The sequence below is a fragment of the Mesoplodon mirus genome, assembly GCF_964341445.2.
Source record: "Mesoplodon mirus genome assembly, chromosome: 18".
In the NCBI taxonomy this organism is placed as follows: domain Eukaryota; kingdom Metazoa; phylum Chordata; class Mammalia; order Artiodactyla; family Ziphiidae; genus Mesoplodon; species Mesoplodon mirus.
Genome location: NC_138994.1, coordinates 23,961,313 through 23,985,435, shown reverse-complemented (window position 1 = coordinate 23,985,435; position 24,123 = coordinate 23,961,313). Strand labels below are relative to the sequence as shown.

The following is a 24,123-nucleotide window of genomic DNA, read 5'->3' as shown; positions in this document are numbered from 1 at the left end:
ATCTAACCTGTCCTTTTTCTCTATCATAACCAAATATCAATTTCCTTTTTTTTTTAGAGTCTCCTAAGATTCCCATGTTTGTGTTTATTCACTTATTTCAAATTAAATGGAGAAATTTAGTCCCTTTCTTTGAGAAAAGAACATTAGTATGCGACTAGTCCTGCATTGTTTTAATGAGAACAAAAGCAAAATGTTCCAAAATTTTTTGCTTGCAGCTACAAAGCACGTTTAAGGAATAAAAATCTCCTTCATTAAATGCATGAGAAAAAAAGAATTGTTTTGAAGTTCTTATGATGGGCTTGTATAGGCTTCATTGTAAACTGATACTAAAGAGTCCCCATTATGATCTGTATATTTTGGTGCCAGAAGGTTTTTTTCTTATGCTAAATTATTAAGTTCTGTCAGCTGCTGGGCTGTCATATAGAGATATAGTAAATCACATTATATTTTGTCATGGATTACACAGAGCAATAAATTTGGGAATAAAGATCAAAGTAGTTCCACAATCACATCTGAGTATAGGAAGGATGTTTAACTTGTAGAAAACTGATTTAGGTGAAGCTGTTGCAGTTCTTGTGTGAATTCGAAATGAATTTGGATATTTGGTTGAAAATGAATGAGGATCAAACCCCAAAATGACTTTCCATATTTGTATTTAGCTCAGAGACATTAATTCTAACACCTAGCTGCATGATTTGAATTAGATAAATAACTACATGCTGAGAATGGTGGACTTGGTGAAAATTGTATTTATGTATTTTAATTGCTTTCATGAGTAAACAGTATATTCCAGTCTATTTTTGTTTGGGGTTTGGGGGGAGCACATAATTAGTCACATACTCTGGTAGTAATAGTGTCTGGCTCCTTGGAACTGTTTGCTTTTTACTGCATTTAAAACCAATAAAAGTAAGCCAGCCTAAGATCACTAAGCAACCTTGATTATTTAGATCTTGGTGTTTATTATCTTTGTTCTTTGTTACCATAGAAACCCTTTCAGGGTTATCAAAGTTGATGATATTCATTCATTTAAAACCACCAATCTCAACTTATTGGGCTCTTTTTATGAAAAAAATAAATCACAGTAGAAGTGAGATAGCAGAATGGTAAGCTGAAATTATGTGATTTATATAAATTATTGTCCTAATGCTTTTTTAAAAAAAATTTTATTTGGCTGTGCCGGGTCTTAGTTGCAGCATGTGGGATCTTTAGTTGTGGCATGCAGGCTCTTTGTTGCAGCATGCAGGATCTTTAATTGTGGCATGCGGGATCTAGTTCCCCAACCAGAGATCGAACCCAGGCCCCCTGTATTGGGAGCTCAGAGTCTTAACCACTGGACCACCAGGGAAGTTCCTGTCCTAATGCTTTTATTTAAGAAAGTGCCCTCAGTCATATCCTCAATTAACTAGAACAGTGGTTCTGCAAATGGGCTGATTATCAGAAGTAACAGGAGAGCTTTTAATACAAATTCCTGGATTATGAGATCCTGGTGATTCTGATTTAGTAAGTTTAGAGTCTCAAACAACATTTTTCTTCTTTCACACTGATATCATTTCTCCTAATTTCCTCCTTCATTGTAATCCTGTTTGGGGAAATACTTTTCAATGCTATAGACTATTAACAGACATTTAAGCTTTGCAAATTATTTCTCAAGATTTTGTTTCCTTGTTTTATTTTGTTTCCTCTTGTCATACTTTTATTGATTCCTTTTTCTCTAGTGAAATCAGACTTACACTAATACTATAATAAATCAATCTGACATTAGATATAAACAAATCACCCCCCAAAACTGATATGAGAATTAAGACTTCCCCATTCCAAATGGGATCAGAATAACATGTAGTTGGGATATAGATATGATGGCCTGCAGTGCTGATTTTGGTCTGAAAGGAAATAAAAGGCCAGCTGGTGAGTGAGTGCATCAGGTGTATTCCCAAGGGGGGTGTTAGACTAAGATGGAAGTCTTGGCAGTGATTCTGCAAAGGCCTAGTTGGAGGAAACTGGACAGTCTGAAGAACTCAACCTCTGTAATGGGGGTTGGGGAGGTGGGGAAAACCCTTTGACAGAAGATCATGAAGATTCTATCTTCAGGCCCCGAGCACTTCTAACGGGCTTTTTCTCGTGTCCTCTGATAATGTTGTGATGCTTCGTAAGTCCAAGGCTCCCAGGTTGGAGCCACTATTTTAGACCATCACTGTGAAAAGCCAAAAGCAAGTAGAGCTTTCAGAGAATGACCTGAGCTCATGTGTTTACTACAGCTTCTGTGCAAGGAACAGAAAGAGTGGGGGACTGGAGAGGTTAAGGCTGCAGAGAGGAGGCTGGACGATGGGATCACACAGTTTACATAGAACACCAGTGGGTGGATCTATATCAGACAGAAAAAAAGTTGATGGAAAGAATAAGACAGAATTGAGAGAATAGTGAGAAGGCTGTTGTAAAATTCAGGGGAGAAACATACACAAAAAATTAACGTACAACATACACAAAAAATTAACTCAAAATGAATCATAGACCTAAATATAAGAGCTAAAACTGTAACATTCTTAGAAGGAAACAATAAAAGAGGAAAATGCTATACAACTCAGAAGAAAATATGTGTGTAAATCTTCATGACGTTGGATTAGGCAAAGGATTTTTAGATATGACAACAAAAGGACAAATGCCAAAAAAAGATAAATTGGACTTTACCAAAATATAAAACTTTTGTGCTCTAAAGGGCACTATCAAAAAAGTATAAAAACAGCTCATAGAATAGAAGGAAGTAATTGTAAATCATATATCTGGATAAGAGTCTAGTATCCATTCTATATAAATACCTCTAGAACTCAACAATAAAAAAGATAAATAACCTAATTTTTTAAATGGGCAAAAGATTTGAATACACATTTCTCCAAATAAGATATACAGATGGCCAACAAGCAGACGCTCAGTGTCATTAGTCATTAAGGAAATGAAAATCAAAAAATACAGCGATATACCACAGCATACCACTAGGATGGCTATAATCGAAAAGATGGAAAATAACAAATTTTAACAAATATGTGAAGAAATTAGAACCCTCATACTTTGCTGGTGAGAGTGAAAAGTGGTGCAGCTGCTTTGGAAAATAGTTTAGCAATTCCTCAGAAAGTTTAACATAGAGTTACCATATGACCTAGCAATCCCACTCCTAGGTATTTATCCATGAAAACTGAAAACATATTTCCCAAACAAAACTTTTACAAGAATGTTTACAGCAGTGTCATTTTATAATAGCCAAAAAATAGAAACAACTCAAATGTTCATCGACTGACAAATAGATAAGCAAGTGTGGTACATCCATACAAGGGAGTATTATTTGACAGTGGAAAGGAATGTAGTACTGATGCACGCCACAACATAGGTGGGCCTTGGAAACATGCTAAGGGAAAGAAGTCAGACACAAAAGGCCTATGTTGTATGACTCTGTTTATGTGAAATGTCCAGAATAGGAAAATCCATAGAGACAGAAAGAAAATTAGTGGTTGCCAGTGGCTTTGGGGGAGGAGAAAATGGGATGTGACCATGAGTGGGTGTGGGGTTTCTTTTTGAGGTGATAAAAGTGTCCTGGAATTTGGTAGCAGTGATAGATATATAGCTCTGTGAATATACTAGAAAACAGTGACTTGTGCAGATTAAAGTGTGAACTTTATGAAATGCGAATTATACCTTATTAAAGCTGTTGTTAGAAATAGTAAATTGACAATGCAAAGTATGGTTGAAAGTGTGGAACAAAAAGAATGCATATACTGTGGTGAGAATACAAAATGTTGGTGGCATTATCCTGTAAAGTTGAACATTCGATTTATCAACCATCAGTTCAACTCACTAGCATATAGCATACACCCTAGAAATTCACAAATACACACCAGAAGACGTGTACTGGAATGTCCGTAGCAGCCTAGCTCATGGAGGAAGAAACTTGCAAAGTTCAAATGCCCGTTAACAGATGAATGCATGATTTTTGTCTGTTCACACAGTGGGATATACTAAAGCCGTGAAAATGGACGAAATACAGCTTCAAATGAAACATCGTGAATAAGTCTTAGAAACAGTGCTGTGTGAGAAACCGCACATTTCAGGAAATTACATGGAGCACAATTACATGGATTTATAAAGCTGAAAATCGTAAAGCCAAATAATACGTTAGTGGCACTTACACGTGTACTATTTTTTAAGCCAGGCAATAAATAAAATTCAAGAGAGTGCTAATTCTCAGGAGAGTCAGGGGATGCAGTGGGAAAGTAAGCACCGGCCCTTGCAATGCTGGATATTAAGCTGTATGGTCATTTTAAGAGGGTTCTTTATCGTGTTTCATAAGCATACATATGTCCTGTATGTGTCACTTATAAACATCGACAAATAAATATTACTAGCAGTGGCAAAAGCAGCGGAGCAGCCCAGTCTTGGGGACATGTCAGGAAGAAAATTGCTTCCTCAATAAAGCAAATTGTTATTTTTATGGACTTCAAGTGGGAGAACGAGAAAGAAAGAGGAACAAGAATTGACTACAAAAGACTAATTTTGATAGCTGACTTTTCTAATACCTGGCCTTACAGTTTTGTAAGCTCAGCTTTAGTAAAGTAAGTTCTGTCTTGCTTCCACTTTATGCATCAAACGGTGCACCCGTGCCTTAGACCGGAACCTCACTCAGCTAGTTCACCTTCAGGATCTCCGTCTATCAAGCTCTCCTTTTGATCGCTTTTGCCTCGCTTTTTATTTTTCCTGCTTCCTCCTGCATAAAGAACGGGTCTTATCCTCCTTCCAGCGCTTACTCACCGCTCTCTGATCCCTTGCCATCTTGAACGTCCACCGTTCCTACATGGCTAAACCTCAGTCCAGTTTAATCTTTATAGTCCACCTTCTCTGCACATTACAAAATAATTCCCAAGAAAGTTAGATAATTTGCCTGTGGTCACACCACCCAGGTTGGTTTAACTTCAAAGCTCGCGCTCATAACCACCATGCTCCACCACTTACCATTTGGCAACAGTTGTTGGACTAGTCAATCAAAGCATCTTGGGTTGATGAAAAATATGGTTGGAGCAGCTTTGAGGGTCTGGGTGATGGGAAATTCACCTGCACAGCAACAAAACTAACTGAAGACCTCTGTGTGCAGACTGAATGGGGGATAGGGCATCATACTTGTTGTCAAATGTTTCGGGTGTTATTTTTCAATGAATTGGTATGGTAATTCTCTCAGTATAGACGACCCTAGAAAACTACATAAGCTCTAGGCCTTTTTTAATAAGGAAGGTCTAATGACTAAATCTCAAGAATGTCCTTTCAGCACCTTCTCGAACGTCCAAATTATCCAGGAAAGGAACTAAAGCTTTTGTTAAGTATTGAGATTACTGCTTTATATCGAACTGCCAACAAACCTAACATAGCAACTTCCTATAAATACATTATTTTATAAACTTCTCAATTAATACTCGTTACATTTCTTTGTATACAAGTGAGCCAAAAAGTAGAAAGATTTCCAAAATAAGTAAAATATTAATGGGATTTATGAGTATGCCAAATCAGGACATCTAACTCCTAGATTCACAGCTTATTTGAAATAATTTATTCCTTGACCAATAATTCAATTAACATCATTTGATCACTGGACAGTGCCAACATTTTTTGATGTCTGAAGTCACGTATTTGAAATACATCTTCTATCTGCTTCCTAAAAATATCGTACCAACAAATGTGCCACTCATATATAAATATATTAAGCATATTTAAAATATGTATTATGTATGTTGAAATTTGTTAAATACAGTAGTCATTTTCCTTTAACATTTGTCAAATCATGCAACATTAGATTTTGGTATAAAGCATAACAGTTGCAAAGACATAAAAATATTATAGGAGGTAGAAAATCTTAGAAAAGTTAATTGGCCCCATTTACATTTGGTCTTTGATGATAAATTCTTTTTTGCACATCAGAGAATAGTTGCTTCTTCCCTAGAGCAAAGTAAAGTTTTTTTTTTTTCTCTTTCATTCTCCTAAAGTTTGTATTTCTGCCCAAGTAATAAATGAGTTTCAGTTTCTGTGGCCTCTGCTTCAGAGAGCTTCTCTAAGGGTGAGCTTTTGAAATATGATTAGATCTTAATTCTTTAACTATTTCCATAAGCTTATTTCACAGTTTGCTTTCTTATTCAGTAGTGGGAAGGAAGTTCATGTAAATCTTACGTGATCATTTATGGGTGTTAAGGCCACATAAGGATATATGTTGCAGTGGTGAGAAAATTCGCCCCAGTGAGTTACAGCGAGGGCAGAAAACCAGCTGCCCCATGTTATTCTTTAGGTTTAGCTGTCATTAAACGCACATTATTTTAGTTCACAGTACTGACCACAGTTACTAAGTCTGTACAGAGAACGTAACCAATACTAATTTGGCATATTCAGAAATAGGGCCAAATTCAGGAATATGGGCATTTTTTCTGAGAATGGATCCACCAATAGTTACAGAGCAGTTAAACAATAGTGATATTGATAATGATATCACAGCCCTTTTCCAAAACTGTCCAATTTCGTCCTTCTATAATAGAGGATGTAGCTTCTCCATGGGATTCTTACAAAAAAATAGGCAGTGACCAAAACCAAAACACTTGGGGTTCCTATTTATTAGATTATTGTTCTGGGTAAAGCAACCATATAAAATGACTCAATCGATTTTCTAGAAGTGACTTAAAATTGAAGAATCACTAAATATGACATTTGTGAATGTTTTGCAATTTAGACTAGTTCGCCATTTTCTCTAGTTAGGATTTGTACATAATGATGGAAAAGAAAAAGGAGTCTTTAATTAAAGTACCGTTTCTTGTAATGATTGTGTCAAACTGAGACCTTAACCTTGACTCAAAGTAAGATTCAGATGTTCTAGGATGCAACAGCAGGGACTTTCTCTTATTCATATGGGTATTCTCACCTGGCACATAGTATGGATTTGACAAATGTTCATTCATTTCCTGTCCCAATTAGTTGTTTCAAAAAGGGACTTTGAAATTAGAAATGTGATCATCAGAAGTCTTGTAAATGACCATCTCCCCACTAATCCTCAATTAAGTAGTTGACCTTGGAGATTGTCATGTGATTGAGAGAATTAGTATGATCACGTCATGGATGGATTAAACCTTTTTCAACATTCAGTTCAATAAACATTGTGTCCAATGAATGGCAAAGCAATATGAGTATTTCATTAAATGAACAACAAATAGAAAATTTACATTACATTAATTTTTAATTAATTATATTAATTTTAATGTAATTTGAATTAATTAATTTAAATTAACTACATTGATTTTTTTAGTCCAGTCTGAAAATTGAAGGTTTTAGAAATGAAAGGAAAGATAGTTCCTTAAAAACATAGATATTCTGTTTGAACAAGCATAATAGTCTGCAAGACATAATTACATATTATCTCTCATTAGCTTTCATGTTTTTAACTAAGTAAAATTGTGTCATTTAATATGATGTTTGGAAAAAGTTTTCACTGTAACTGCAATGTTAGAAAAGTAATACTTTGAGTTGATATTAAATTATATCTTTAAAAAGTTATTTTTATAATCAACTTTCTTGTAATATTTGAATTATCTTAAAATGTCTTAAAATGTTTGTGGCATGTAAAATAAGTTGCATTTACGAAGACAAGAAATAGTATGGATGCTTTCTCTCATAAACATTTATGCTCAATTTCCATTCTGCTCCAAGATGTCTTTTATCTCCTCTTAGAAGAGATAATAAAGTATGGTAAACCACATTTTAAAAATACTCATGAAACTTCTCACTCTGCCTCTCCTCCACCTTACCTTTCATATGCTGAGTGGAGATGAAGAAATAGAAAGTGATCTTTTTCTTCAAAAATTGTCAAAAATCTTGCCATTTCAAACCATATACACTCTTTTCTTCATTAACTCATTAAACAATACTTTCCGGGAAACTACTAAGGGCATAGCAATAATGCCAGAGCCACAAACTCTGTTCATAATCCATTAGGAAAGATAAGACATATTTTCAAAAGACTATAGTACAGTCATGCAGATTACCAGGAATGAGGACTGTATGTACAGAAGGAAGGAAACCAAATCAGTTCTAAAGGATGTGAGCAAAGAAAGCGTCAGCATCTGAATTGGTCTGTGTGTGTACACTGGTAGGGTTAAGGAAGAACGCTATGCTTGTAGAGAGATGGAATCTACAGAGCAGCAAAGTAGTCTGGAAAACCCCATTAGTCCATATTAGAAAGTGTTTATTCACTCATTCAACAGTTATCGGTCGTATTGTGTCGGTCTTGGGATATATCAGTTAATAGAACAGACAAAGATTCCTGTCTTTGAAGAGCTACCCTAACAGGGTAAAGTTAGTGCTTGGGGTGTTGAAGCAGGAAAGAGATGTGGGCTCCGCATCACTGAGGGCCTTGAGGACCAGGCCAAGGGGTCAGACTTTGGAAGCAGGATTCTTCCGCAGGGGTTTAGGGTAGGTTAGAAGCAGAGGCAGCGAGGCAAGTCAGGAAAACATTGTCAGCGTGAGACTGAGAAAGAAGCGAACTGGGTAAAGCAGAGGAGACGTCAGAGACCAACAAACTAAAGGAAAAGCGGTGGTTTAAACCCATGGAGAGGCAGAATTGGTTCCATGATAAACGTGGTGAGGCCGCAGGGACAGAGGCGTTCAGTCTTCTCTGGGCCACATACTCCTTTGAAAACCTATTGAAATATTTAGATCCTCTTCCAGAAGAATACAGTAAACCTAAAACTTTGCATAAAATGTTAGGGGTGTCCATGGACTTGTAAAGCCTGTCCATAGACTGTGGATTAAGAATCTCTATGAGGAGGAGAATTTCAATCACCAAACCGTTACTGAGCATCTGCTCTTTAAAAGGCACTTGACTTTGGCCTTGGTGTGGGGCGGGCTGTGGGGGGGGCGGATAAATGACGGTAGCACAGCTCCTACCCCTAAAGTGTACAGAATTGCAGAGATGTTGGATTTTGATGTTGCCAGGGGGACACCTTAGGTGGAAGGGTTACTTATAATGATAAGGTATTAGAAACAATCTAAATATCCAGTAATAGAGGACTATGGTTCAGTAAGTCATGCGGTATCCTTTCAGTATCTGAACTAAAAAGAGAAAGCTGAATTTATTGCTATTATCATAAGGGACAGCTTTGCTGGTCAGGCACAGTCTCTGAGAACAGCAGACTGCTGACCTGCTAGGGGGCTCATGGGGAGAGCTCAGGGCTGGGGTGGGGACTTTCCGAGCCCTGACTTGACATCGCAGTGACTTACGTGAGACGTGCTGCTTGACCGAGCCTCACAGCTGTGTTTGTTGGGGTGGGTCTGCCTCTGACTACTGGCTGCCAGGAGTGAGGGATTGGCACCTCTTAGTTGGCTGCAAAACTGCGTTCACCAAAGTGAGATGACAGGTTTAAAACCGGTTCGGATGACTCCTTGCATCGTGGCTACAGAACATCTTTTCCTACATTTGTGGGAACATTTTTGATTCTCAACTCATATAATCAAGTATTAAGCTTTTAAAAATTATATTTTGAAATACTAATTACATGGTAAAACGTTTCCTATATAATGCAAAGAGGCAAAGCTGATCCCAGTGCTTTTGACCCCTGCCCCTCTGTCTTCCTGCCCCCGTTCCCAGCGTACGGAGCTGTCCTGATGCTGGCCAGGTTTGCTGCGGGGGCAGCCTCCCGGGTGTCTCGCTTGCCTGGCTCTGTCCCCCTCAGTTCCCTCAGCCATGCTGTGCGGGCCGAGAGTGGAGTCTGTATGGAGACAGATGGTTATTAGATTTATCATGCTGATCATTTCATAATGCATGCAGGTGTCAAATCATTCTTTGGTACACCTGAAACTAACAAAGCATTGTATGTCAACTATATTTCAATTTAAAAAAGGAGAATCGTCTTGTGCTGTACGGTAGCACAAGATATATAGCACAGGGAACTCTACTCAATATTTTGTAATAACCTATATGGGAAAAGAATCTGAAAAAGAATAGATACATGTATATGTATAACTGAATCACTTTGCTGTACACCTGAAACTAACACAACATTGTAAATCAACTGTACTCCAATATAAAATTAAAAATTTTTTGAAAAGCAAAAAAAAAATCTTCAGGTTAAAACCTTACAGAAACCATCATCTTATGTTAAGATTTATCATCGACCACTCCCTAATAAAGATGAGCTGGATATTATGGGAAGAAAATTATAGGGGGAAAAAAGACTTCAGAAATATCCTGGTACATGCAAATATATAGCACATAAAAACCATTAAAATGTCAACATTGTTACTTTGGATGATAGATAACAGGAAATATATATCTGTCTGTTTTTCTACATTAAGCAAGTATATACTCCTTAGTTAATAATTAAATGAAAATGGAGGCAGAGGGTAGAGATTATCTTTTCAGGAAATATGGCTGGGTAGGAAGAAAAGAAAGCATGGTGCCTCAAATATACCATGTTGGAGACCCGTTTTGTATCTGTTACCACTTTCACCTGGAATTTTCTTCTCTTTCTTTTTCAGTTAGTTGATTCCTATTCATTCCCAGCTGATAACCTTGAGCAAGTTTTTTTTTACCCTTTCATCTCTTAGTTTCTCTGTCTATAAATGAGGATAATAATCGTACTTACCTCACAGAGGTTTTGAGGTGTTAGATCTGTTAATTTGGGTAAGGCATTTAACAGTAGAGTAGGAGCAAAATAAATACTAGTTAACTTGTTGTTGCTATCATCATCTCATCATCACCATCATCATCATCACCATCATCATCACCACCATCACCATCATAATCATCACCATCATCATCATCACCACCATCACCATCATCATCACCACCATCACCATCAACATCACCATCACCATCATCATCATCAACATCCACATCACCACCATCATCACCATCAACAACACCATCATCATCACCACCCTCACCATCATCATCACCATCACCACCACCATCATCACCATCATGATCATCATCACCACCATCACCATCATCATCACCATCATCACCACTATCACCATCATCATCACCACCATCATCACCACCATCACCATCATCATCACCACCACTATCACCATCATCATCACCATCATCATCACCACCATCACCATCATCATCACCACCATCACCATCAAATCATCATCACCATCACCACCATCATCACCATCACCACCATCATCACCATCATCACCATCACCATCATCACCATCATCATCACCACCACCATCATAATCACCATCATCACCATCACCACCGTCATCACCATCAACAGCACCATCATCACCACCATCACCATCATCATCACCACCAATCATCATCACCATCATCATCATCACCATCACCACCACCACCACCATCATCACCATTATGATCATCATCACCACCATCACCATCAACATCACCATCACCATCAACAACACCATCATCATCATCATCGCCATCATCATCCTTTAATATTTGTCTCCTTACAAAAGCCTTCTCTGATGTGAGGTATCTCAGGTAGTTTTTCCCTAATAACACCCTGTGCATAGCTCTCTCATGACGCTTATGCTGTATTTTATTTACTCACATATCTGTTTCCTCCCCAACTTCATTAAATCTTTTTCTTTATTTTTTAATTGAAGTATAGTTGATGTGCAATATTTTATGAGTTACAGGTGTACAATATAGTGGTTCACAATTTTTAAAGGTTATACTCCATTTAGAGTTATTATAAAATATTGACTATATTCCCAGTGTTGTACAATATATCATTATAGCTTATTTTATACATAATAGTTTGTACCTCTTACCCCCCTACCCCTATTTTGCCCCCTTCCCTACTGGTAACCACTAGTTTGTTCTCTATATCTGTGAGTCTGCTACTTTTATGTTATATTCACTAGTGTGTTGTATTTTTATATTCCACATATGAGTGAAATCATTACAGTATTTGTCTTTCTCTGTCTGACTTATTTCACTTAGCATAATGCCCTCCAAGTCCATCCATGTTGCTGCAAATGGCATTATTTTATTCTTTTTTATGGCTGAGTAATATTCCATTGTCTATATGTACCACATCTTTTTTATCCAAATTCATCTGTTGATGGACACTTAGGTTACTTCCATATCTTGGCTATTGTAAATAGTGCTACTGTGAACACTGAGATGCATATATCTTTTTGAATTAGTGATTTTGGGTTTTTCAGGCGTACACCCAGAAGTGGAATTGCTGGGTCACATGGTGAGCATCCTGTGCCCAACACAGAGGAGGTGTTTCAAGTAAATGTTTGTGAAACCATCACAAGGATATACCAGGATTTCGGGGAGGGCTGTGGGGTGTGGGTGTGCGTGTGTGAAAAACTAGCCTACTTATAATCACATGGTAACAAGTCGATGTAGGAGAAAATATTGGTGATGTGAGAAGAAGGGAGACTGGGGAGAACTGATGGTGTAAGTCTTTTGATTGTGGTAAGAGGTAGAATCCATGTTTTGGTGAAGGAACATTGCTCCTTTAACCAGTTGTCATGGTGTAATTTATGCCTTCTATTTTCTGGAAGAGTTTATGTGAAGTTGATATTATTTATTCCTTAGGTGTTTAATAGAGTTCACTAGTAAAGCCAGGTGGGCCTGAATATAGGTAAGTAGGGTTGTGTGTGTGTGTGTGTGTGTGTTTTAACACATATAGGGATATAGGACCCTTTGAATTTTCTATTTCTTCTTGAGTTACTTTTGGTGATTTGTATCATTTAAGAGATTTATGCATTTTTGTCTAAATTAGAAGAAAACTTGACAATATGTTTACAATATTTCCTTATTGCTCTGTTAATGTCTGTAGGATCTGATAGTGATGTCCCCTTTCTCTCATTCCTGATATTGGTAATTTATACCTTCTTTCTTCTGTTTCTGATCAGTCTGTCTAGAGGTTTATTGATTTTATTGATGTCTTCTCAAAGAACCAGCTTTTGGTTTCATTGATTTTCTCTTTTGTTTTTCTCTTTTCTACTTCATTGTTTTTTTACTCTTATTTTTAGTATTTTCTTTTTTCTGCTTACTTTCTCTTTAATTTGTTATTCTTTTTCAAGCTTCTTCAGGGGAAACTTTTATCACTCATTTGAGAATTTCTTTCTTTGCTAATAAAATAATTCAAAGCTAAACATTTCCACTAGGCACTGACTACCATTCCACAAATACTGTGCTTCCATTTTTATTAATTTCAAAATATTTTCTAAGTTCCCTTGTGATTTCTCCTTTGACTCATAAAAATTAGATTATATTGTTTATTTTCCAAACATTTTAGGGACATCAGATACATTTCTATTATGGATTTATAATTTAGTTATATAATTATAACTAAATAAAATTATTGAAATTTCTTGTATGGTCTAGAATATGGTCTTTCTTAATTAATGGTCAAGTTGTTTGACAGCCTTTTTCAGATCATTTATATCCTCACCAATTTTCTATCTACTTTTTCTATCAATTCCTGAGAGAAGAGGGTTGAAATACCCTCAACTGTAATTTGTAGATTTGCCTATTTCTCCTTTCAGTTCTGTCAGTCTTTGCCTTATGTATTTTGAAGCTCTTGAAATTAGGTACAAACACATTAGGATTTTTATATTATATTTATGAATTAAATTTTTTATCATTATGAAATATCCTTCTTATTTTCTGCTAAGCTCCTTTGTTCTCAAATCTACTTTGATATTAGCTATGCTACTCTACTTTTCTTGTAATTGCTGTTTGTGTGGTACATCTTTCTTCATCCTTTTAATTTTAACATTTTAAAATATTTAAAGTGTTTATCTTGAAATTACCACGTAGTTACACCTTCTTTTAAATCTAGTCTGACAATCTCTGTGATTTAGATGGAGCTTTTAAACCAGTTATAATAATTAATGTGATTATTGATGTTGTTGGGTTTCAATCTATTATTTTGCCATTTGTATTTCTACTATTGGCATATTAGATATACCTCTTCATTTTTTATATGTACTTTGTTACATCTGCCTTCACATACTATTATACCAGTTTACATAAAATGTAAGTATCTTAATAACAGTATACTTCCATTTCCCTATACCTGTTTCTACCTATATTGTAAGCTCCACAATATACTTTTATTATTTTTGCTTTAACAGTAAATTGTCTTAAAAAGAAATTTTAAATGAGAAAAAAGATAATTTATATTGACACACGTATTTTCTATGTCCAGTGCTCTTTATCCCTTTGAGTTGATCCAGGTTTCCATTTAGCATCATTTTCCATCTGCCTGAGCAACTGCCTTTAACCTTTTATATAGTGCATGTCTGCTAGTAACAAATTCTCTCAGATTTTTGTTTGAAGATATCTGTATTTCATCTTCAGTTTTGAATGATGTTTTCACTAATTATGCAATTCTAGATTGACAGATTTTTTTGCTTTCAGCACTTTAAAGATTCATTATGTTATCTTCTGACTAGCATAGTTTCAGATGAAATATCCTTATTCTAATCTTTTTAATGTATCTTTTTTTTCTGGCTGCTTTTAAGACTTTATTTCTGTTCTTGCAATTTGATTATGATGTTTCTGATGTGATTTCCTTTGTGTTTATGTTTTTTGTTCATTGATCTTCAACTTGTGGTTTTATAGTTTTCTTCATATTGGAAAATTTTCAGCCATTATGTCTTTAAATATTTTCCCAAACCTTCTCCTCCTGGTATACAATTTCACATATGTTAGATGATGTGATATAGTCTCAGAGATTCATTAAGTCCAGTCTTTTGTCTCTCTGACAATCATTTGGATATTTAAAATGCTTTTTCTTCATATTCGCTGATCTTTTCTTCTATAATGCCAAATCTGTTGTTTATCCTACCAGTGAAATTTTCCTTTCAGGTAGTATATTACTATGCTCTAGCCTATTTAGTTCTTTTTCATACTTCTATTTCTCTCTTCACTGTGTTCAATTTTTTTGTTTAAATATTTGGGTCTGTTTTTAATGGGTAGTTTAAGAACTTTGTCCACTAATTCCACCACCTCTATCATTTCTAGGTCTAATTCTGTTGACTGATTTTTCTCATGCTTATAGCTCACATATTCCTGCTTCTTCTCATGTTTAGTTATCTTTTATTGGATGGTCAACACCATAAAATTTATATTGTTGGAAGCTGGGTTTTCTTGACTTCTTTTAAAAAATATTAGACTTTGTTTAGGAAGCAATTAAGTACTTGCAGATGACCAGTTTGACCCATCTGAAGCTTGTTTTTGAACTTTGTTAGAACTGACTTGAGGTTTTCTTTACTCTAAGGCTAGTTTAACCCCATGACTAAAGTGTGACCTTTGTGGATGTTCTGTGATGACTCTTCATTCTGGCTGGTTAGAGCTCAAATATCTCCCAGATTTGTGTGAGCTTTGGGAATTGTTCATCTTAAAGCTCACCAGTCACTTTTTACTTGGCCTTATAGAACTTAACCCTTTACATACCCAAAGTATCAGCAACAGACTCAAGAGGAAACCAGGTAGATTCTGAAGCTCCTTCTCTACATAGCTTCCTCCTGTCCAGTACTCGGTGCCCACAAATTCCAGCTTCCTCAGATTCCCAGCTCCAGTCTGTGTTTCCTCTACTCACAATACTGCTATGCTGTGCTTCGATTCCCCTTCCCCATGTTCAGGCCCAGAATATGCCCTGCGACGGACACAGGGGTGATTGTAGGGCTTGTCGCATTTGTTTCCCCTCCCTTCACAGGGTCACAATCCTGTGCTTCTTGTTCCCAGCATCCTAAAACTGTGTTTCCTGTGTCTTGTCCAGTTTTCTGGCTGTTTACTACAGCAGATTAAGTATGGTCCCAGTTACTCTATCATGGCCCAAATGGAAATCATGAATTTTGTTTATGATTCTAAATTTATACTTTTATTTTAAGGTAAAATACAGAGATTTTCAAGTTTGAAAGTTCTGTAAATATATTAAGTTAAATATAAATATTTGTTATGAATTCTCTGAATATTTTTGTTGACAGGGTAGTACACAGTTATATATTAAAATCTGGCACCAGCTGGCCATAACTGTATTCACAGTGTTTGAAGAAGCTTCAGATGAATGCCTGCAAAGCTTTTGAACAGGAAATACTGCACAGTGCACTGAGCTTTATGCTATGTTTCAAGAATCTGGGAAGCATCTTTCTTTTAAATCCTAAAAACAAATATTTAATTCAGAAATGTATGCTATTATATTTTAAAGAAATTTCTCTTTATAAGATCTGGGCCTGCCTTAAGTACAAGTATTCTAGAGGAGTCTCCTAATTTTCTTCTCTCCAAATCATCTTCCCGGAAATCATGAATGCCTGAAGTTTCACCATTAATGATAGGAAAAAAAAAAAAAGGAAGGAGAGACTTTTTTTGAATTAAGACCTGCAGAGAAACAGTAGCAATTAAGATGATTAACAACCATCGACACCTTTGTGAAAATTGTTTGGTTTGCTCCTTTCCAGTAGGGTTTTTAAAGCCAAGATTTTGATGGCAATTACATAGAGAAACAAACACATTGGGCTCTTTAGCAGAGAAGAGTGACCTGAGGACAGCAGAGGGGACTGAGTGCTTGGGGGAGGGGGAGGGCAGGCCAAGCACATGTCGGGGCAGAGAGAAAGAGCCGGAGATAAGAAAACAAAACAACTTTCTCATTTCAAGATGACGATTTTCCTCTCATCTGTTCAGGTCATGCTACAGATGATTGTTTGAAAATTGTATTTCTAAGTAGTAATGATAGCTGTAAAAATAAGATTTGGATTAAAAGAACTAACCCTAACCTAATTTTATGTATGGAAATAAAATGGACAGTGAGTACCATCCTGAGAATAAAATTATTCAAAACTGTTTTAGAGACAGTTTGCATGATAAATGAGCTATAAATTTTCAACCATGCTAAACTGGAGCTTTTTAGATTCATATAAGAAGAGTTCAGAAATCCAGACAACTGTGATTTAGGTTCACATAAATAGTAAAAACCTTGAAGGTTGATAAGTTAATTTTATTTCTTCAATTATTCTCATTATTCTCCAAAGTGTTGATTCTGCTCCATGTTGCTATTGGCAATTGCTAGAGGTGTTCATATCTCACCCATTGGCCTCACTTTAAACTCATATTGGTAATGTCAGGTGGGCCCTAATACCTCCTGGAGTCCTGGGGCTCATACTGGATTCCTCAGCCTCTTCCCTTTCCCACTTCTTACATGGCTATTCATACCCTTTCTTCACACCTCAAATCTCCCAACAGTCTCTTCTGCCATCCTCATACTTCGCTGAGGAATCTTTCCTCCTACTCCACAGAGAAGTTGGAAGTGATCAGAAGTTCCCACCACCGTACCAGGGATAATTGACCTGCACTCCCAGCAAAGGCCACTCTGTCCCCTTGTGCCCTAGAACTCACCCCTTCTCCTTCACTCCAGGACATGCCGCCGGTAGATCTCTGGCATCATTTGTTTTTTCCTTCTCTACGGCCAGATCTTTCCCATCATCTTACACACATGCTGCTCTCTCGTCTTGTAAAAAAGAAAACAAGCATCAGCCCTTTCTTTACTCACTTCCCCTGCAACTTCCAGCCCATTTCTCTCCTTTTTTTTTTTTTTTTTTTGGTAACAAAACCGTGGACAACTTGTCTCATCTTCTCCAGTTCCCCCCTCCTACCCTGAGCTCCCTCTGATCCAGCTTTCCTCCTTGGTGCTGTACCAGAATCACTCATGTCCAGGCCACCACTGTCCTCCACACACTCATGTCACATGACTCCCTGTAGAACCCGACACAGTTGACTAGTCCTGGAAACACTCTCTTCCCTTGGCTTCAGGATCCCATACTCTCCTGATTCCTTCTCTCTCTGGCCATTACTTCCATTTACTTTCCTCCCCATCTCCAGCCTCCTGACATCTGCAGGCCCAGGGCTCAGGATTCTTAGACTTCTGTTTTGGATACACACTCAGTGCCTTGAGATCTCATCCAGTAGCATAGTTCTACCTGCTGTTTATATACTAGTGACACTTGAATTTATACTTCTAACCTAGACCTCTCCTCTGGACTCCAGAACATTTGAACATATTCAAATGTTCACCTCAACACAAGGTGTCCAGTAGGCATCTCCAAACTTCATGTGTCCAAAACCAATCTCTTGATCTTTCCCCCAAATCTGTTCCACGTATAGTTTTTTTTGATGTAAGTTCATGACAGCCCCATTCTTCTAGTTGCTTAGGACAAAAATCTTGAAGTCATCCTTGATTCATCTCTTTATCTTGCAGCATTTCCAGTTGGTTCTACTTTGAAATCTTTCTCAGAATCTGACCACTTACCACCTTTTCTGTCACCGTCTGGATTATTTGCGGTAGATTCCCAACTGGCTCCTCTGCCTGACTCTTGCCCGAAACAAAAGCTAGAGTGGTCGTATGAACACTCATGTGAAACCATGTCCCTCCTGTACTGAAGACGCCTCCTTGACTCTCCATTTCACTCATGTTAAAACGCACGTTCCTTACAGCTGCTTACAACACCGTGAAGGATCTGGCCCCTCGTTCTCTCTCATCTTGTCCAAGGGAGATGCTGCTCATAGATTCTCCCTGTGCCTTGAACACACTGTGCATGCCTCTGCCTCGGGGCCTTTGCACTGGCTCTCCTCCTGCCTGGAGTGCTCTTTCCCTAGAGTCCACCATGGCTCCCTCGTCTCCTGCAGGTCTCTGCTCATATATCACCCTCTCAGTGAGGCTTTCCCTAACTAATATGTTTTTAAAATTGTAAACTACCCCCTACCATTCCTCACTTCTCATCTCACTTTCTTGCTTTATCCTTCTTCATAGCATTTGCACCATCTAAAATATTATCACTTTGATAAGTTATATGATTGCTCTCTAGGTTAGAAGTTCCATAAAGGTAGGGAGAGATTTTTGTCTGTTTTGTCTGCTGCTCTAGTCCCGGTTGCCTGGAATGAATGCATGAGTTGGGTGGTTAATTGTAAAAGACTCTATCTGAGGCTGTGGGGTTCTGGGGCCGAGTAGCCTCAGACTCTTGAAGAGTAGCTGCATCTGCATCACAGGATGTTGTACACTAACCAGCCTCTCTGACTCCAGCTTTTTTGGGGAAAAGTAACAACCTTTATGACACTATAATTTTCATATTTTCTAGTAAGCATTTTTAAAGCCTTTAGAACAGTGTGTGCCACCGGGTAAGAGCTCTACAAGTATTTATTAAATAAGCAACAAGTACTTTATCAACAGCATTTTTTGATTAAAAAGTATTGGCAGGATGTGAAGCAAGACAAATAACTCTCATGAGGCTCAGTGTGGCCTCGATTCTGTAGTTGAGAGTGGCTTTATTAGTCATAGAGCCAGAATAGAGTCTGGTGATTTAGTAGAGAAAACAGCAATAGTCACAAGCCCTCTCTAGTCGGGAAAAAACAAAACTACCCAGTGTATTCAGCGCCATTATAGATGCAAAGAAATTTATGGGATAAACTCTAGAGAACTGCTTGTGAACTTAAGTTCATAAATTACACGACTGTTGTCTTAGTCAGCTTGGGTTCTATTACAGAACACCACAAACTGGGTGGCTTATCAAGAACAGAAATTTATTTCTGATCATTCTGGAAACTGGAAGTTGGAGGTCAGGGTGCTGGTGCAGTCCAGTTCTAGTAAGAGCACTCTGCCAGGTTGCACACGGCCATCGTCTTATTGTAGCCTCAAACGGCAGAAAGAACTAGCTCACTGGCCTCTTCTTATAAAGGCCCTAATCCCATTCATGAGGGCTCCACCCCCCAACCTCATCACCTCCTGAAGCTTCACCCCAAATACCATCACATTGGTATTAGGGCTTCAGCCTTTGAATTTATTCCATGTCCACCCCTGGTTTGCTCCCTGGAGAGATGGAATGAGAGAGGGGACCCAGGTATAGCTCAGGGTTAAAATAAAAATGGGGTTGTACAAGAATCGGTATCCTGAACATCTAGGCACCCTTCTGAACACCCTGGCAGCCCGATGTATGCCTCCAGACGGTAAACCGGGGGGCACAGCTCTGGGCAAAAGGGTCCAAGAAGGATGTCCAGTCAGATACTGGTGTGAGAGAGTCCAGGAGCCTTAGTGATACCCTGTGATGACTCCACCTGTCCCCAAGCCTGCCTGTTTTAGAGGGCCACACTTTAAACAAGAAAGAACACCGAAGATCACCAAAAATTGAGGACATTTCTAAAGTGAAAAACAGAGACCAAAACAGGCTGGTACAGCAAAGAAATGAAAGGAACTAAGAAAAATACAGACACTCTAGAGAACAGAAAGAAAATTTAAATGTGTGTGTGTAGATGTAGACATTGTACAGGTGTGTATGAAATCAATCACCTCAGGAGAACTGGGATTCTCTGGGACGTCCTGTGCCGCGTGTTCTAGCCGGTGAAGCGCTTGTGCTCTGCCAGGTGGGGTCGGGTCCTGGCTCCATCACTTCCTAGATGTGACGCTGAGCAGCTCTCTTAACCCCTCTGTGGCACAGCTTCCTCGACTGTTAAAAATGGGGAGTGATGGTGTGTTCAGAGAACAACAATGAAACTCTTGGAAATTACAAACAGGACAGCCGGAGTCTTTAAAATCCAAACCAAAGTTTAACATCCAAAGTCGAGAGTTGCTCCAAAAGGCCAAAAAGACAAAGTAATGGAAAATAGAAACAACAAGAAAAAGATGCTAAACCTGTGAGGTCCAATATTCAGAGCTGCAGAGACAGGCAGACAGAGAGAAAGAGACCAGGGGGAAAAAAAAAGAGAGGAAATTAAGAGAGAAATGACCAAAGCCTTTTCTAGAAATGCAGGACACGAGCGCAGATTGAAAGGGCCCGTTTAGTGCCTGCACAATGGATGAGAAAAAAGGCCCAGCTAGGGCAAGTCACCGCGACATTTCCGAACTCGGAGGATAAAGTGAAGATCCTGAGGCTTCCAGGGAGAGGGAAAGCAGGTCACACACAAAGGATGGGAACTCGGGTGGCAAAGGAGATCATGGAGTTCTAAGTAATGTGGACTTCTTCTGGGAAGGCCACCCTACTTCCAGGCCATAGAAATTGTTTGATTTAGATGTATCTGTCACTTCAAAAAAAGAGCTCTTGTGTGTCAGGCAGAGTAGGGCTCAGACCTTGGCTCAGTGAGTCTAAAATCTCCTATCAGCCTCCACCAGAAGGGTCTAGTTCTTTTCTCTTTAAACTAAGGGAAAGAGTGTTAAATTTACCGTCTTCCCTCCCCCACCTCCGATTCCCTCTCCCCTCGTTTCCTCTTCCTTCTCCTCTGTTTCCTCTCTTCCCCGACTTCACACACGTTTGCTGGGTCTATTTCTGTCTCTCCTTCTCCCTTTCTCTTCCCACAGAAGTCTGTGTTTGTCTAATAATTGGCAGGAGAGATCTTTTTTTTTTTCTCTTTTGCTTTTTGCTTTTTAAGTGATGAATAGTTGGCGTTAGATCAAAGGCAAGCCCTGTGGTTTTCTGGCTGCCCCAGAAGGGCGGTGCAGCTGGCAGCCATCCCAGCTGCCTGGTGATAGGCGTGTGCGAGAGATACCAACCTCACAGGTCACTGTGTGTGTGTTCATTGCATGTGTTTTTCAGGCCAACAGCAGGCTGAAGCAGATTGAGAAAGAATACACTCAGAAGCTGGCCAAATCCTCACAGGTAAGAACTTTAAAGAAAAAAAGAGCAAAACCAAAACAAACAAGAAAGAAACCTACCATAAAAGCATTTGTACTTTAGAGCTAAATGTGATTCTTTTCAGTTTTTTATGGATTAGTATCATATTTTTGATGAGTATGTGGATGCTATTAATATTTCAGTCTTAACGTTTTAAAATCAGGCATATTGAACCATTTGAACCGACACGCACACGCACTCACACACACACTCAGATATTGTAAAACCAGCCTGTGTACTTGAACAAGTCCAGGCTGAAACATATTTCACAAGGGCTGGAGATACACACCTCCATTTGTGATGTAAGCAGTTTGATACCATCTGTGCTTTTTTTGAAGTATTCCATCTTGCTGCACCTAAAGACTGCTTAACAACAAGATTCAAAACGGCAAATATACTGGGTTAAATTCGAAGCTCAACTGTTGACTCCTTTTGGGAAAAGGAAGAATTACAAGGGCCAACATGCACATCTTGCTGGATGTCGTTACTATAGTAGTCGTGGTGGAAGGCCAGATACCGAACACTTGTCTCTACTTGACTTACGATGCTTGGAGTCCTTCTTCTGCACAAGTTGTTATAATGATGTCCTCTGGCATCATCTAGGGAATTCCAAACATTCCTTAGTTGTATGAGTCAGTGTGGAATACATGAAATGCTGATTTTCATCTTACGGATGGGTAGATTAAGCCATTTCATTTTGTGGACATCGTATCTGATGATTTTTAAAAGCAACTTTTCTTGGTATTTTTGCCATGTATAGTGAGGTGTGGCGGTCAGCTGAAAGGCATGTACACGGTGGTAGTACTAGGAACACTACAACAAAACGATAATGAAATGAAGAATTTCATGGGGCACGAAGCACATTGATTCATTCGGTTTCATTCACAGGAACTCTGGAACTAGAAACTATTACTGGCCCCATTTTTCCGTTTGAGAAAACTGAGTCTCAGAGAGGTGAGGTCACGCAGGTTAGCAAGTGACTAAGCCAGGACCCAGCCTGTAGTCGACATCGGAACGGAAGGTCTTAACCTGACACCACCAGTCTGGCCCAACCCCTCACATTTTTAATAGGGCAAAACTCTGCCGATAATTATGAAATTTCTTAGGTTCTACAGTTATTTCTAAAATGTGCATATATTATATAATTCACATCCCATTAGGAAAGCAAAAAGTCTTTGTCTAAGTGAAGACAAACGTGTTTATCTAAAAGATGATGGTGATGTCTCGATGGCCATTATTCCAGGAAACAACATGGGGAAATATCCTTTTTAATCCACTGAGAAAGATTCTTATAATCAAAAGAAATCTTATTACTCCAAAAGCTAAACTAAAATGTGAAAAAAACCCAGCTGGCATACCCTTACATCCTGCTTATTTTGCTTTATGTTAAATGGCGGAGGTAGACCGAAAGTGAGATACAAAATAGCTGATAGAAATGCTTAAACACTAAGAGTATTTAAGTTTTACCTAAAGGAAGGTGTGAAGAAGCCTGATTAGTCCATATTAAAGCAAATTAAATGTAAGTTGGGGGGAAGAAAGCCTAAGCTTTGGAGTCCACAGACCTGAGTCCGAATACCAGCCCCACCACTTACGTGACCTTGAGCGAGTTACCTGCTCTCTCTGGAATCCAGTTTCCTCATGTGTAAAATGGGAGAGTAGTCTACTTACCTCATAGGACAGTTTTAAGTATTAAGTAACACAATGCCAGAAAAGTGCTTACTACAGGGCCTAGGACACGGTAAAGCATTTAACAGCTCTTAGTTCTTATAGGAGCCTATGAAATCTCAGTGGAGAAAGGAAAGGAGGAGCAAAGAATGAAAAATGTATGGAAGGAGCAAGAAATTACGTATTTTAAATTTATTTCTGGGTGTTCAAGAACTGATAATATCTCCCTCCAAAATTCGGAGAGGCAAAGGGTTGCTGGGTATTTCCCCGTGTAAGGACATGAAGCACGTAGGGAGCAGACATCAGCTGGTGACGACTGTCACGTGCTGTGGCCACCATTCGTAAATGAAAGTATAACATAATAAAAGATAGTCCATTCTTCTCATAAGAGGTAGGATGACCTTACATTACAAACATTTTGTTTGCCCACCTCTAAATAATATAAATATTTATATGCATATAAATATATGTATATGTTTATATCTGTGAACTGGCATTTGAGAAACACTTGTCTATAATAAAGTCAGTTCAGAGAAACAGATTATTTGAAAATAAACAGTATACAACAGAACTGTGGATGGATGTTTGCTGTTTTCCAGTGATAGTCTGCTGGAATCTCTAACTCATATCTCGGCTGAGGAGAATGCCAGAAGCAAAGCTGCTTAACTGTTTATCAGATTTTTTAAATCCCTCTCTCAAAAAAAAAGTAAAGTAATAAGATGAATGCATTAGTAATGAATACACTGGTACCTAGGGAAGCATCAGGTTAAATTTGGAAAATATTTTAAATAT

At 38.1% G+C, this 24,123-nt stretch overlaps 1 protein-coding gene across 21 annotated transcripts in view; it reads left to right on the top strand.

Moving 5' to 3' along the window:
• The window catches only part of CEP112 (centrosomal protein 112), a 401,854-nt gene that overhangs the window by 288,507 nt on the left and 89,224 nt on the right, over positions 1–24,123 (top strand). For 20 of the 21 annotated variants that reach the window (XM_082604740.1, XM_082604757.1, XM_082604756.1 and 17 more), the window contains one exon: positions 21,589–21,651. The exons of the other annotated variant lie outside the window; for it this stretch is intronic. In XM_082604740.1, the coding sequence (XP_082460866.1) occupies positions 21,589–21,651 (63 nt within the window). The remainder of the gene's footprint in view (positions 1–21,588; positions 21,652–24,123) is intronic. 21 annotated transcript variants of the gene reach the window in all.